The sequence below is a fragment of the Micropterus salmoides genome, unplaced genomic scaffold, assembly GCF_014851395.1.
Source record: "Micropterus salmoides isolate LMB-PRFRI ecotype aquatic unplaced genomic scaffold, ASM1485139v1 Ms_hic_scaffold_21, whole genome shotgun sequence".
In the NCBI taxonomy this organism is placed as follows: domain Eukaryota; kingdom Metazoa; phylum Chordata; class Actinopteri; order Centrarchiformes; family Centrarchidae; genus Micropterus; species Micropterus salmoides.
In genome coordinates this window covers 5,554,719-5,569,850 of record NW_024041262.1, presented here as the reverse complement: position 1 = coordinate 5,569,850, position 15,132 = coordinate 5,554,719, and the positions used below count along the sequence as shown (strand labels likewise).

At 41.1% G+C, this 15,132-nt stretch overlaps 2 protein-coding genes across 9 annotated transcripts in view; one reads left to right on the top strand and one right to left on the bottom strand.

Annotated features, from left to right (window-relative positions):
• Positions 1–2,037, bottom strand: part of abcc3 (ATP-binding cassette, sub-family C (CFTR/MRP), member 3) — a 53,996-nt gene extending 51,959 nt beyond the window's left edge. For 3 of the 8 annotated variants that reach the window (XR_005446996.1, XM_038735426.1, XM_038735424.1), the window contains exon 1: positions 1,707–2,036. Coding sequence is in view for 7 of the 8 variants with exons in the window: in XM_038735426.1 (XP_038591354.1) it covers positions 1,707–1,742 (36 nt within the window). In the remaining variant the exon portion in view is untranslated. Of the gene's footprint in view, positions 1–1,706 lie in introns of all 8 variants that reach the window. The other 5 variants (XM_038735425.1, XM_038735427.1, XM_038735428.1 and 2 more) reach the window with 3 other exon arrangements.
• Positions 2,038–2,529: 492 nt separating this feature from the next.
• Positions 2,530–15,132, top strand: part of si:ch211-176g6.2 (ras-associating and dilute domain-containing protein) — a 30,858-nt gene continuing 18,255 nt past the window's right edge. The window contains 5 exon segments of the mRNA XM_038735421.1: positions 2,530–7,854; positions 8,984–9,186; positions 9,984–10,158; positions 11,820–12,052; positions 12,978–13,435. Of these exon segments, the coding sequence (XP_038591349.1) occupies positions 7,727–7,854; positions 8,984–9,186; positions 9,984–10,158; positions 11,820–12,052; positions 12,978–13,435 (1,197 nt within the window). The 5' untranslated portion in view covers positions 2,530–7,726.

The following is a 15,132-nucleotide window of genomic DNA, read 5'->3' as shown; positions in this document are numbered from 1 at the left end:
TATTATTATTATGCACTAAAATGGCACAATAAAAAAAACAATCACAACAATTACACATTTCATATTTTCTTACCCAGCCTTTTTTTGGGGAACAGTGATTTACCACAGCAACAGTCCTACAAACAGACTTCCCCATAGTCGCAACGATGCAAATGTGTTTGTTATCAGTGACCTCTCAAGGCAGGATTTACGTTGTCAAAATTAGGATGTTCAAGATAAAACAGATCAATATATGTGTGCACTTAGGAGCTCCTGTTATGTTTTTTATGGTTGTAGGAATTAGAGCTGCGATGATCAGCTGATTCATTGATTAGTTCACTATTCAACTATTTTGATCATCGATTAAGCCTTTTGAGTAATTTTTTAAGAAACAATGTCCAGATTATGTGATTTCAGATCCTCATGTGTGAGTATTTTCTGGTTCCTCTATGATAGTAAAATCGATATGAAACTCACTGATATTGAAACTGAAATAGCAAGACAGCAGAACAGCAGTTGCAATGTTTGTATCCTTGTACCAAAGTATTTCCAACCAAGCATGACCCAAGTCACCTCATCACCCAGGTAGTCAAGGTGTAGTGACTGCTACTGTGGAAAACTAAGAGGTAGAAGAAACAGGATGTTTTCATAATATTCCCATTGGGATTTACTGTGTTTGTGGAACTACTGAGTAGTGACCTTATCCTACAGGACTATAGTCTGGAACTGCGGGCCTCCCCTCAGACAAAGCTTAGGAAACCACCACAACATCTTTAGTTTACTTGGTAAGTTTCGCTCAATTCCTGGATGCTTATGGGATCATGATTATAAAATTTGATCCCATAGACACTCAACATTTGAGCCAAAAAGCCTAATATTGCTGTTTGACATAACTTCTGATTGCACCAAATAGTTTTTAAAAACGGTCTGTCTTAAGGTTAGTTAGTTAGTTTCAGACTCTGATGGGGGGAAAACAGTTCCTAAAAACAACTGTATGACTGAACTATCACACATGTAGGCTATTCTATCTGATCTCCTTTTGATAACTAATGCATTAAGTAAAGTAATATGGTCTCACTTCCATTCACTGAGGCTCCCTGGGGGGAGGCCCACCTCCCACTTTGGAAACCCCTGGTCTAAAGTGTTTCCTATCTACTATTAATATTCATTATACGTAATGTTATACTATTAATATGGGGTGTTGTTGGTTTGTGATTTTATCACCATACAGAATTATTCCCAGTGGGGCTATAGTTTCTGTAATAGGCAATCCATTAGATACTTCCTTCACTAAGGTATTTTTTATCTTTACTGCGCTTTCACTTTGATATTCCTTCTGGGACGTAGTTCCTGTATACTGACTCTGAGATAACTTTATAGCTATTATCTTGACGGAGGTCCATCATAAAATGCCTAACGTTACTACAATAACATTCATTACATACAGTGTTCTTCCCGGAGGAAAGAAAAGCACCGTGTCCTTCTTTATACACTAAACGAAAGCACGTAATTCAACATGACATTAATTGGGAGCTTGTTAACACAGCAAATGCTATTAAGTGGGTTATTTATAATCAACGTTAGCTATGGCCGTTACTTGCGTTACTTATACATGGCTGCCCTTGTCAGGTAGTACGCGTAGTATGTTACACAAGGCCATTGGAGTACAGTAAACCACCGGAGCTGACACCGGCGACGGGTGACGGAAACGCAGCGAACTCACTCACCCAGAAGGGCAGCTCTGGTCCGCACAGCCGCTTCATCTCCGTCGCGGCGGGAGACCGGGAACCACCAGAGATCTCTGTATCCCCTCTACAGGTCGAGCCCTTTCTTGCCGACCAGCTTCCCTATTCCTTTCGCGTAAAAAGACGCTCGCTGGCTGTCACATGCCACACAGACAGGTATGCGTTGCGGAGGAGCCTCGGTGTGCGAGTCCACCGACCTGCGACAGGAAACGCTCCGCTCCTTCCGCTCTGCAGAGAGATGAGAAAGAAAAGTCACCGGCGGAGGCGAAGAAGTATTTCTTGCGAGGTTGTCGCGACGACAAAGGGCGGGGCGTCAGCTTCGTAGGCCCCGCCTCACTCTCGCTCACTCTCGCTTACAAATACACATGAAAAAACATGACTCGGCAACAAGATCTCATACTCGTGCTTTGTTGCTGAGTCATATCGTCAGGGTCGAGTCAGGGTTGAGAGGTGAGGTGAGGTTAAGTATTCTGTTTGTTTCGCCAGCGTTTCATGTCCTCACACAGATGTCATTATAATTGTGTTTGGTTTCTCTGTAGTGTCCGAGGGTTTTTGGAGTTTCAGTGGACCCAAAGATTTCTATGGACCTGAGTACAGACTAGCTAGAGGGAGTAGATTAAGTGTACTTCTCTGTTTATTCTCTTTTCGAAATAATTGTAACTCAATTATTTGCTCAACCCCTCAGCCTGTTTTTATTTTCCATTTAAACACACACACACAACGTTTAACCCTGATTGTACACTGCACTGTTGCTTTTATGTTTTATGTAAAGCACTTTGAATTACCTTGTTGTTGAAATGTGCTATACAAGTAAACTTGTCTTGGAAGCCCCCCCCCCGTGAAAATATGCACAACAAGGTGAATGTGTGTCACAGAGCTGACAAGGCAAATCCATTGTGCGATTTCCTTGAACCAAATAAGGACAATAGAAAGCCAGAGTTTCAGGACACATAAGCCACACACACACACACACACACACACACACACACACTCAGACCCTGGAGTTTCCGCCTCTAGGCTACCTTCATACCTCTATACCTGAATACGTCATCATGACATTGTGTTCACCAGTAATTTATTATTAGCTCTTCCATAATGTTTGGGAGGTTGCGAGAGAAAACTGAAAGATCTAACTTGAAGTAGCAGATGCTGAGATATTGTGACTTAAAGTCCCTAATATCGGTCAAGCTCCAGAAACACTGGATCCTACATTTCCCATAATGTTAAACATTTTAAGTCTCAAGCCCTAGCCGAGATGACCCCAATGGCTTCACCAGGGTTATTTTTTTCCATACTTTGAAAAGCTCCTACACAGCCACAGAAGACATCATGCTGTTTTCACATGCTGAGAACTGAATTCCTCGCGTAAAATTGGAGTACCCCTTTAATTGACTAATTAACTGATTAGAGTAAATTTGTAGTATTCAGTTGGTGCCCCATTCTGTTTTTAGTAGTCAAGCATATTGTTTTTTATTATATTCCCAACAAATCTGATGTTTACATATATCCATTTTGCACATGGATAGGGAAGTTACTAAATAATGATGCCTGTCCGTATGGCATACATTAGATTAAGAACATACAGCAAACACGCACATGGGCTGAAGGGACCTTTTAGTTCCTTGAAAATTAGTTCCTGGGACTAAAAGTTCCTGCTACTTTTTACTGTACAGACACTTGCAGATATTATACTACAGTATATATATTTTGTAGTATTATATTTGGACACATGTACTGTACATACCAAAGTATACACAAGACAAACAAATTTACAACAAACAGTTGTTGATTTTTCACAGCAGATATTTAGACTTTTTATAGTATGAAAAAGTGTCCCACTGACAGTGAGCCAGTGTGCAAAATACCAGCACACTGAAACTGTAGCAGCCATCATACATTTTATTATTTACACCCATAGATTGTATTTAAGACTAGTCACTCTAGCCTGATTGACAGGTCGCCATAGTAATGACTTGTCAATCATAGATAAGGGGAGCTCTGGTCTGTACAGCTGCACCTTCTCTCCTGGGAATAAATGTGGAGCAGTTGATATACACCCAGCAAGGCACCATGGGACTGCACGGTATCTAAGACTTGCTTGTTGGGCCTGATTATGTTTGTATGAGTGAGTAAAGCAGTTTAGAGTCACTAAACTCAAGACGGTGCAGGGTGTGTGCTCGTCACCCTGTGTGGAAAACGGTTTGACACTGTGAGCGTATGACCAGCTCGGCAGCACTAATGTGCAATTTTCACACTGTTTCAGCTGGCTCCTGTAATAAATCTTGGGGATTTGCTTCCTGGGCCAAAGATAATCCACAAGGAAGGAAGATACCTCAGCAGTTACAACATGCAATTCCAGCCACATATGAGTCAAGGAATGTTTCCCTCTAAATCACAAATTTTATGAATAATTATTATAATTTTTTATGCACCTCAAAACCACAACAGCTAATATACTATCTATCTATGACCTTAGACCTCATTTCGCCAAAATTTAATAACCCACCGAGGATACAATGAATCACACTCTTGTATCAGATCACTTACAGGCAAACCAGGAAAAGTATTTATAAGTAAAAACAGAACTGTGGCTGCAGAAAGTCCTCGGCTTGCTTAATTTTATTTCACATCAGCATTTATTAAAAAAAAGGCTTGCAGGAAGCCCCAGGTCGGGGTAACTGTAAGAAATCAGAGGCCAGACTCTCTCTTGTTTTGTGTTACTTTTTACAATGAGATGCATGTCTCTGTTCAGAGGCACTGGCTTTTGGTAGCCCTGTGGTTACTGGCTCTTTCTAAACAGTTAGGATGGGTCAAATGCAGAGGGCAGGTGTCCCCCCAAGGATCACCTCAACCTTGATCGCAGTAGTTATTTCAACTTTTCCTCATCAGGGATTGCAGACGACGCTCAGAGAAAACCAATGGACCATGCTCTGGAGTAGAATTTAGCCCTTTGAATGTCTTTCAGGAAGGATTGTCAAAGTGGGTTTGCTGTTATCCCTTTATTTGAACGATTAGTGCGTCACGCTCCTTTCTCTGACGGCAGGATTTTCACCCAGCCTTGTGGAGTCGTTTGACACAGCTAGCACTTAGGTCTTCAGATGTGGTTGAGTGAAAGCATGCTAGAAACTAGATAATTTTGAGCCCACTGTCAAGTGTGAAATGCCCTTTTAAATCCTAGTGCCATACAGGTACACTGGTGAAAGCACAATATGATACACCCTTACCGTGCAACTCCAAAATATGCATCTCTTTTTAAATGAAGTCTCTTTTTAATGATTATCTAAAACACATTATAAAGGATGCACACTAAGAGTTATTGAATCCTTCTGTTTCAGCTGTACTTGTGTGCCCTTAGAATTGAAAAATATTATATCTGCCTGAGATAAAGAGTTCTGAGATACTGAGCTTTAAAGTTCTCAGTAATCTTTGAGTTGTGGTGGCGGTTTATGTGATCCATCAGTTTTGACAAAAACATCAGATATAGCTTCAAATACCAAGGTCTCGCAGAGCACTACTACAGAGAATTGTTTTTGGTTTGTAATGCAAAATAACTGATGTGTTTAGTCTGCTGTTATTGGGGAGAAAGCAGTGGAGAGAGGGAACCTAGTGTTTAGGAAAGACATTTTTAGAGTTGTTCTGTTTAGCTAACCTAGGCTACACTGACTTCAATTTTCCTCCGGCATTCCTACTCTATGGGCTGTAAAGGTTTAGTCTCCAGCCCTCCTGCTACAGGTGTTACTCCCTTCCAACAGGGGATTTGATTACCAGACGTTAAGCCCTTCTGTTCTCTCCCTATGTTCCAAGAAGAGCTGACCTTGGCCCATAGGAAGACGCTTCTGTGTCCATGATTAGTCGGATATCCTCTCTGATGCAGTGCAGGTAAATGAAGGCACCTGGCAGAGGACCTGCAGAGTGTGAACCTACCATGACATGTGAGGGAAGCCCTCTGTTGTATTTACACTGCAGGAGCTGTCACAAGTCCTCAGGTATCAGCAGTGTCATGCTATACAAGTAAAGCCTATATAGAGCAGCTCCTCCCAAGGACCTGTAAGCCCATTTATCTCTCCATTCAGGCCAGGAGGGATTTCCCTCTGGCTCTCTGGTTGATGTTTGATTTATACAGGATACCCAAAGCTGCATTTATATACAACATAAGTTGTGTTACCAAAAAAAGTATGATTTGAAGTTATAAGTCAACAAAACCCTGGGAATCCTTGAGGAAGATACAAAACACTGCCTTTGTAAGTAGGACATAATGAATATTGTTGCTACTCTATTAATACTGCGATTGATTACTATCCCAAATTTTCATTGATGTTCCTGTAAACAATGACAGCATGTAAACAGATCATCTCCTGTGAACTGGTAACCTGGTAATGGTGTTTCCAGAGCTGAGCACACCATCTAGTGGTCAACTGGGAATAACTGTGACAGACATGCAGATGGCATTAGGATCGTGATTGTGTTTTTTTATTGTCATAAACACTCAAATAAGTTTTAGTAGTAAGCAGCAGCCGTGCAAGTTATCAAGGTTAACATTGGTAAGCCTGGTAGCAGCGGGTGTATCGTAATACAGGGATTTGGATAAAAAAGATTGGTATTACCTAAGTAAGTATAATAAAAAAGGACTCCACTAAAGTCCTCAACAACCAACTTTATTCATCAAATTCAGTTTACAAGTCAGTTCATTCTTGAGAGAACTCTTGTAGAATTTGATGGACACTGGCATTTACCAGGCAGGGAAGGTTTAACAAAAGTTGCTGTTGTTTGCATCATGGGAAATGTAGGATTCAGTGTTTTGGCCTATATTAGGGAATAAAGGTCAGGATCCATTTTAAATTTGACCTTCAAATTTTTCTATGTCTCTTGTCAGTCCACCTTTACCAGCAGTAAAATGTCCCTTACATTTCAACACTAACAGTAGCCTACTTCCCCTTACTGTAGTGTAGTTTATATTAAGAGTTTATTGTATATTTGTGAAACCTTTCTTAAATTCCTGTTTATGCAGGCACCAATTAAATGGAAGGAAAAGTCCCACTCACCTGAAAAAACGTACTTCGTTACTCACTTCTGGTATTAACATTATAGTATTTGTAGCCTAATAGTAGATTGCAGTGGCGTTTTATAGTAATGATGTTAGGTTATAGAGGAGCTGTAATGTTGCAGCTTTGTTAGTAGTATTGCAAGGAGCAATAAAAATGGTCTACACACGGTGAAGTAGGCCGTATGTGACCACATAGCTCCGTTGTGATGCGCAGCCAGAAGATGGGGTCATGAACGCAGCAATGTTGGGTCCGTTGGTTCATTCGGCTCATGGTGCGCAGGACAACCGTTTTTCTACCGTGATCTGATATGCAACTGAGTTGACTAGAGCTATACAAACTCTACAAATTCTATCCAAAATGATTCCTCAACAACAGCAGCACACTCGAAATATTATATTACAGGGTATAAAATTCAAATGAAAATCTTCGATTGTGAGGATTTTATTTTGAAAGTTTTAGTAGGCCTATGGGGTAGGCGGGTGTGTGCACTTGGCATCTCCAAGCGTTTGCGCTGTAGACGCACATCTGGAGAGCGTGTTCCCTCTGAATTTGAAACAAGCTGCCTCCTCCTCCAGCACGCGGACTAAATAGACAGTGTTCAGGTGAGTCCACTTACCGACCGGTTATCAGTCATATTTCACTCACCGGATGTGTCAGCGTTCCAGAAACAGCGTGAAGTAACCTAACCCATCGCCGTTGGATTGAACAGCCCGGTCCCGGCAGTTCCAACAGCTGGATGACGGCTGGAAACATCTGCAACGTCTGTTCCGTAGTGCGTAAAATGAAGCAGCAGCAGAATGGCTTTGCGCCGCTTGTCCAGGGTGAAACATCCTGAGAATGAAGTAAATCAGTCTGTATGCATCACAGGCTGGTGGGACGGGACAGTAGATAGGAAGCCTCTGTCTTGATTTCGAATTGCAAACTCGTGCAGGATTACCCGAGAAGATTGAAACAGGAATGAATCACATGCATTTTTCTTCTGAGGATTTGGGTTCTCTCCCTCCAAGACCACCGACTTTACCTGCAGCTGCTCCAAAGAGACGCTTTGTCAAGCTGGGAAGGAAGACAAGTGATGGCTCTCAGCAGTGAGTATGAATGACTGGTTGAACAAAAGCATGTTTTACACTGTGTACAAATGAATTCTCTGAGAGTTGTGATGACTGTAGTCTTTTTTGCCACTTTCTTCGTTCATAGAGAATGTGTTAGTCTTCTTATGCTCTCAAAATGAACTGAGAAATACATATTCTCATCTATTTTGAAGTTAAGTGGGAGACTTGTGCTTTAATTTGTTAAAAATGAGGCTTAGGTTAAATACAATGATTTGATGGAATACAGAGGAAAGGAAAAAATCTAAACACTAAACTCATTAAAGTAGCTACATTTGAAACTGTGTATAGCTATTTGAATAATGCATTTGTTTTTCAACTATAAAACACCATGAAGTACTTCCAGTAAGCTGTGTGATGTATTAACACTACTAAGCCATGGACAATCTGCTCACGTGCCATGGTATTCCATCACCGCACTTTCTGTCGCTCCACCACAGACTTCAACCAGTTTTCACTAATATTATTAGTCAGAAATATTTTTCATCCAAGTGGTGGCGTAACTGCAGAGAACCTTTGAACCACAGTGATAAGAAGCTTACAGGCTTTGTCAGAGGTAAAACAACACTTCATTATTTCATTAATGTACTGAGGGAGCTGATGGAGGCATGGTGAAGGAGACTGGACGGCATTGTGCTGGGGACAGACGCGTATGTATCATAGTGCATTGTAGCATGGTGATAGAATTTTGTGAAATCCTTAAATATTATCTAAATGCATGCATTTTCTCCACATTTTCTGCTACTCATGCTTATTTCCTACTAAATATTTCCTTTTTTCTTGTCACCATTATATTTTCTCTACTGTACTGTGTCATTCACTTTACTTTATCCTTTGCTCTTTTGTAGTTCTTGATTCTGTTCTTCTGTCTTCTGTTTTTTTCCTCTTTTACACAATTAACTTACTTACTTCCTCTCCTTTTTGAACCGTATATCTCTCCTTCCCCCATCCCTCCTTTAACGTGATGGTGAGAAACTCTGTTGGTCACTATTGGGAACCCTCCTACCTCTCCTACTGCCCTTCACTGTCTTGCTCAAGGTCACTTCTTCAGGATGGGTTTGGATCATGGACTTTCCTCAAGGACCCATTTTTATTCTCTGTTCATCAGATCCGCCTCATCCACTGGCAGTTCATCCACCGGCAGATCAGCCGAGGGTGTGGCCGTCAGGCACCCCAGCAAGAGCCGCATCCGCCGCCATACCAACCGCCTCTCAGGTGTCTTCCTCCGCGGCCCCGCTTCCAACTCAGGCTCCATGGCGCTGACAGCAGGCATCAGGTCCTCACTGTCCGTCCAAGCCAGGAAGGGAAGCAGTACGTCACAATGTCTCTACATTTCCCCCTGCATGTCTGTCCTGGGAATTTGTTGTCATTGGAGGAAATCGATCTAAGGTTGCTGGAGCTACGTGTAGAAGTGTAAAATTCATAAATCATTTAGTCACGCTGTGTTGTATAATGTCTTCTGTAGCTCTGGTAGAGCTGTCTAAAGTCTGAGACAGTAACCCCGATGATGTCATCAGGGTTATCTCCACATGGATGTAGAGACTAAAAATTTATAACAAAAAGTCTACACTGCTAAATGGGGACAAGGAGCTTGAACAACATGGTGTTTTAACATGCAGGGAGGGTCTAACAAAAAGATGCTTATAGATTGCATTATGGGAAACGTAGGATCCAGCTTTTCTGGAGCTTCAACTATCCTATCCTTAAAAGCAAGGATATCTCAGCCTGTGCTTGATTATCAGCTTTATGAAAGTGTGTGTGTATGTTCCAATTGTATAACTGTACAGTAATTCTAACCATTATTTTACTATTTCGTACATTTTCATGGGAACATGGGAACAAAAAGAATTAAATTTAAAAAGGTTTTAAATGTGGTTTTAAATTACAGTAATAATGGAAATGCAGAACTTGTTCAACTGCTATCCATCAGCGAACCTATTCTATCATTTCCTTCACTGCGAGTTTTAGTGTATATGTTATGTAAGTAGCTTTGTTGTACATTGATTGTCTTTCCTACTGGCCTTGTGGTAAATGTATGGCTGCCATCAGTGCTAATGAACCACAACTGAGAGCCAGCATCAAAACTTCTTTCCTTTGTTGTCATGCAGTGATCTCTGTAGATGCTTTAAATGCGGACGACCCATCTGAGCTGTCCAATCAGATAACCGCTCCAGGAATCCTGAAGATCTTTGGAAATGAAATCTGTGAGGGAGCTCACTATAAGAGCGTCCTGGCGACCACACACTCTAGTGCAAAAGAACTAGTCAAAGAGGCCCTTGAACGGTAAGGCCATGTGTTATCTGTGCATGTATGTGTGCATCTGCCTGCCACATGTGTCTGCTTTGTGTGTCTACGCAGGGTGAGTTACATCATGTCCATCCACATGCTTCCTCTGCTGTAATATACCTTTGTGCTAAATCATTTGTATATAAAGCAGTCAGAACAGTCCTTGATGTGCGAAACGTTGGCGGTTGAAAGGCAGGCGTGTTCATGTTGTTGGTATTAGTATATTTCCAAAGAACAAAGTCAACTTGATCCGCTGTTCTGTTTATTATAATTGCAGTACAGTGCACACAGTGTTTAAGTGTGCCAAGAAGTTCATTTAGTTGATCTGAAAAGGTCTAGAGCAAACCACAGACTTGTGTGAAAGACAGCCAGTGTTGGCCAGGGAGCTGAGGCGGCCTCTCCGTAGAGGGAATGTCCGTCAGTCTTTGCTTATGTTTCAGCCAAAAACATAATGGAATGATTAATAGAAGTGGTATTCAGCTTGTAGAGGAAAGAGTAAATCATTTTTCTTTTCCCTCAGTGAAAATTTACACTGTAACAGTGACATTTTGCTATATCATTACCAGATCTCTTATTTAGTAATGGATCAGCAAATACATTAGTCACATGGCAACATTATGATACTTGATAAGTTCATGTACTGTATGCAGATTTAATGGAATATCCATGATAAGGTGTTGCTTTGATTAGGAAACAACCCTCTGCGAGTCAGCAGATCTAAGTGTTTTATATCAAAGATGCTCTAACTTATATTTTTGGAAACCCACAGATTATCACCCGATTGCGCATTTCCCCTTAGTTCTATGAAATGTTTTAGCCTTGTTGAGTTGTGGCGTGCATTGCAGTCCACCAGAGTGTCTTTTCAGGTACTTAAAGTTGGAGTCAGCAAAGTCTAACATTTTAACATTTTACACATAGGTGCCTTAAAGTTCCCATGAAACAGAAAGTAGAGTGCTGCTTTATTTTAAAAATTAAAAATCCCCTGTGCTCCGAGCTCCCGGTCCAGGCAGAGTCATCTAAAATGACCACTAGCTGCACGGCTAATTGAGCTAACTAGATAATGGCAGCTCCTGTTAGCAGCAGTTAGAAGTTAATTTAGCTCCAATGAAAATCTGTCCATCAGGAAATTCCGTAGATCACAGAGAGTTGAGGCAGAGCAGCCGTAGGACATTAGAGGGAAAACCAGAAAATATTTTCTTCATAAAATATGGTCCCCTTTCACCCAAAACAGTGAATAAAATTGCGTTTCTGTGCAAGTGATAAAGCTAATGTTTTTGTACAGTAATCAGTGAGGCCCAGCCAGAGCGCAGGAACACTCTGCTCCGGCCGAGTCATAAAAATTGAGAAAGCTTTTCATTGGATGCTTTATTACAGTAATACACGCCACACTAAAATACAAGTAACCTACAAAACAACTTTTTTTGTCATTGCTGCTCCACATACTGGCTAATAGGAGATGTATAGCACAAGACAAGACAAACTTAAATTGATTTGGATTTCATGGAGACTTTAAGTAGACCAGACACTGCAATAAATTGTGATTTACAATGCAAGAAACTAGAAGTTTTCATAAGTACACTCATGCTTTTGGAGCTCTAAATTCATTTTGTCCCGTTTATCATTATGATGATTATATTACACCTGACTATGTCTTCAAGGTATGGCCTGGGCAAGGAGGAGGCGGAGTCCTACGTCCTCTGTGACACCATTGGCTCCATTGGCAACCATCAGTGGAGAACAGAGGGATTCAGAGTCGTGGGCAACAATGAGAAGCCCCTCCTCCTGCAGTCACTATGGAAACCCAGAGAAGGCCTGGCGAGACGTTTCGAAATCCAGAGGAGAAGCTCTGTGGAGGAGAAGACGTCCAAAGACAAAGACACCATTACTGCTGGTACAGTGTCTGACTGTAGCCTTAGGGTGCTTTAGGGACATATCATTCAATATACCACATCCTAGTTTATGGTGTCTGCATGTCCGGGAATAAAAGTTTTTGCCATTTAATAAAGTATTGTCAGTATTAAATCCAGTTTTAGAGTTCTCACAGTAAAAATGTGGTTTGTTGGCATGCTGTTTTTCCAATGAAAATCAGCCAAGCCACACAAACCAAACTATATTTTAATAGGTCTACAATTTCTTTCTTTTCTATTTCTGTTACAAACGTGGACTATTTCATTCTTAAAAGAAACTTTAAATTTCATGAACATCGCAGACACCCTGTGATTGTATTGAATTTGTTCCACTGACACACCCTTTCTTTAACACTGTTTTAACATAATGCTGTAAAAGATTTGCACAGCAAAATATCTTAACATCCACTGATATTAACAAAATATGACGCAGAACTTTCCGTCGATGCAGGAGACAAACACTTTATGGCAATGTGAATGTGCAGGGTGGACCCCTTTCTGTCATTTCTACTGGTTGTGGTTGACACAGCTGTGGTAAGAGTGTGTCCTGTTTTGTGTTTTGCTTTTATGAATGGCGCAGCTTGTGATAGCTTCTATCAGTGTCAGCTTGAGGATGCCTGCTCCGTGGGTGAACTTGTATATTATTTCCATGAGCTCTGGCTTTCTTTCCACCGAGGTCTGTTTCCTGTATGGGGCTTCTCCATGTTGACTCTGGCATAAAAACACAATGTACAAATGACCGAACACACGCAGGCTTACGCACACCTCACCATGCCTCAGGAAAAAAACGGGTGTTGCCCTATCACAATATTCCATTACACCTTAGCTTAACATGTTTATGTAGCAGCTCAATTTGCACACATTTGAACCGCAGTATTCACTCTAATTCCCAACAGTTTTGTTTGTTAGGTATCAACGCCCAGGCTAGAAAGCTGCAGAAGAGCCGCTCCAGAGTGACCTCCACCCTCATTGAGAAGACCATGGGGCGAAGCCACAAACTGTGGAGGAGCAAAAGTGAGATGGACCTCTTAGATTCTGATACAGAGACGCAGGACGCAGATCATGAGAAACGTCAGAAGGATCGAAGCGAGAGCCTGAATCAAACTTCAGTGCAGAGTTACGAGCGCCCAAAATCAAGCCCAGAACAGAATCACATTCACAGCCTCACAAATCCCTCCAAGGGGGGCGGTGGGTCGCAGGCCAAAACAGAGACCCTCTGTCATTCGAGGCTGAGAGGCGAGAGGGAAGGAGAAGAGTCAGAGAGGGAGGAGACGGAGAGCAGCGACGATAACACCACACAGTACTCCATTCACCCTCCTCACGACTGTCCATACCTGCTGTTGCTGCAGGGCTGCAGCCTCACACAGGTATCTCATTCAGACACTCCACAATACAGTTGCTAAGTAGAAGGAGATATTTTGGCGTCCCTGGTTTTGGAAGTAAAAAGTCCAACTGATATTTCCCAAAGACAATGCTACATGACTTACAGTTGAAGCTCCTCTGTGGCTTGGATCAGCATGAAACTCACAGATAAATCAGTTAGATTAAGATGTACATTAGAAAACAGCTGGGTCTTTGATAAAAAGTTACAAGAACAGCAAGTCTGTTTATATACAAACCTCAAAAGCTAACAGTGTGGAGAAAACTCCCCATTTAAATTCTGGGTGAGTGAATTCAGCTACTCAAATAAAAAACATTGCTCTGTTGGTATTAAACCCGGACCACCGTGCCAAATTTAGAGACAAAACATGACTTCTCTAAGACAAAGCTGAAATAAATTACCTGTTGGCCAAAACATAGACGTATATGATTGTTATCTTTATCTGGAAGAGTCCTGTGTTTCTCAGTTAAGGATATCATTAATCTATCATCAGAGTTTAACATTAGCAGCTCTGTCCTGCTATAAACATTAATAAATCAGAGGGAGACAGCTTTTATCTCAATTCATGGATTCAACATTAGCTTTATTTGCTAGATAGCTAGTCAGCATTTTTCACCCACCAAAATCACAGTCCTGGGCTAGAAGTGATAAGCTGCTTTTGTCTACCTCTGTCTGAAATAAAGGACCTATTGTTTCAAATATTACTAAGAATTTTGACAGTAAATCTGCTCTTGTTATCATAATAAATTACATAAGCTTACATGCATAGTTACAGTAGCGAAGGGAAGCAGGGCACACTGTCAATTCTACCTCTCTACCACCTGTCACACAAATTACTCACATGCTTGCAGGCAGATTTTGGCATATTTACAAAATGTTTACATGTGCATTGTATTACATTCAAACCACTGCTTTATGTCCTTTACTCACTGTGAAATACTTCAGAGCTGCAGCTCTAACAGCATGTTTTCTCAGTATGAAAAGAGAGACAGAGGAGAGAATCATTATGTGAAAGGTCAGCGAACTGTACATAGAAAAAATTTATGTCAAAACACTGATCAGGAAACAGAAAAAGACAACCCTGGCACTGCTTCCTGGCTGATTATATGCGGTTTTACTGGTTCTTTCTCGCACACTGCTGTGATTTTGACTCTGCGTCACAGTTGTTTTCCCAAAAGATCCTTCGTAAGAAAATAATCACCTAACATGAGAAATACTGGGCTTAGGGAGTTTATCTGTGAATTAATTTAGCTGGTTAAATCTGTCCCGCTGGAATAGACAGACATCACAAGGGGAATGTCAAACATAATAATCCCTGCATAAAACATTGTTTGCCTAATCAGGCTTGGATCAAGATTATAATTCTAATGCCTCCACATGATCAGACTGCTTTCACTGAGAGAGACTGTTGTATCGTAGCTGGTAGTAGAAGTAATAAACATGTACCATATTAAATCGAATTTCCTACGCTGTCACTGATTGTATTAAAATAACTATTCAGCCTCAATTCATTTATACATTTGCTGTTCCTATTGAGCAGAACTGTCCATGTGTTTCAAGATGAAAATGCACAGGTCACATTAAGTAATCCATCAACTCATTGGTTAATTTGCAGTGATGGCAGAAGTACTTGAATCATACCACATATCATATCATACCACAATTTACAACAATATTCCATTA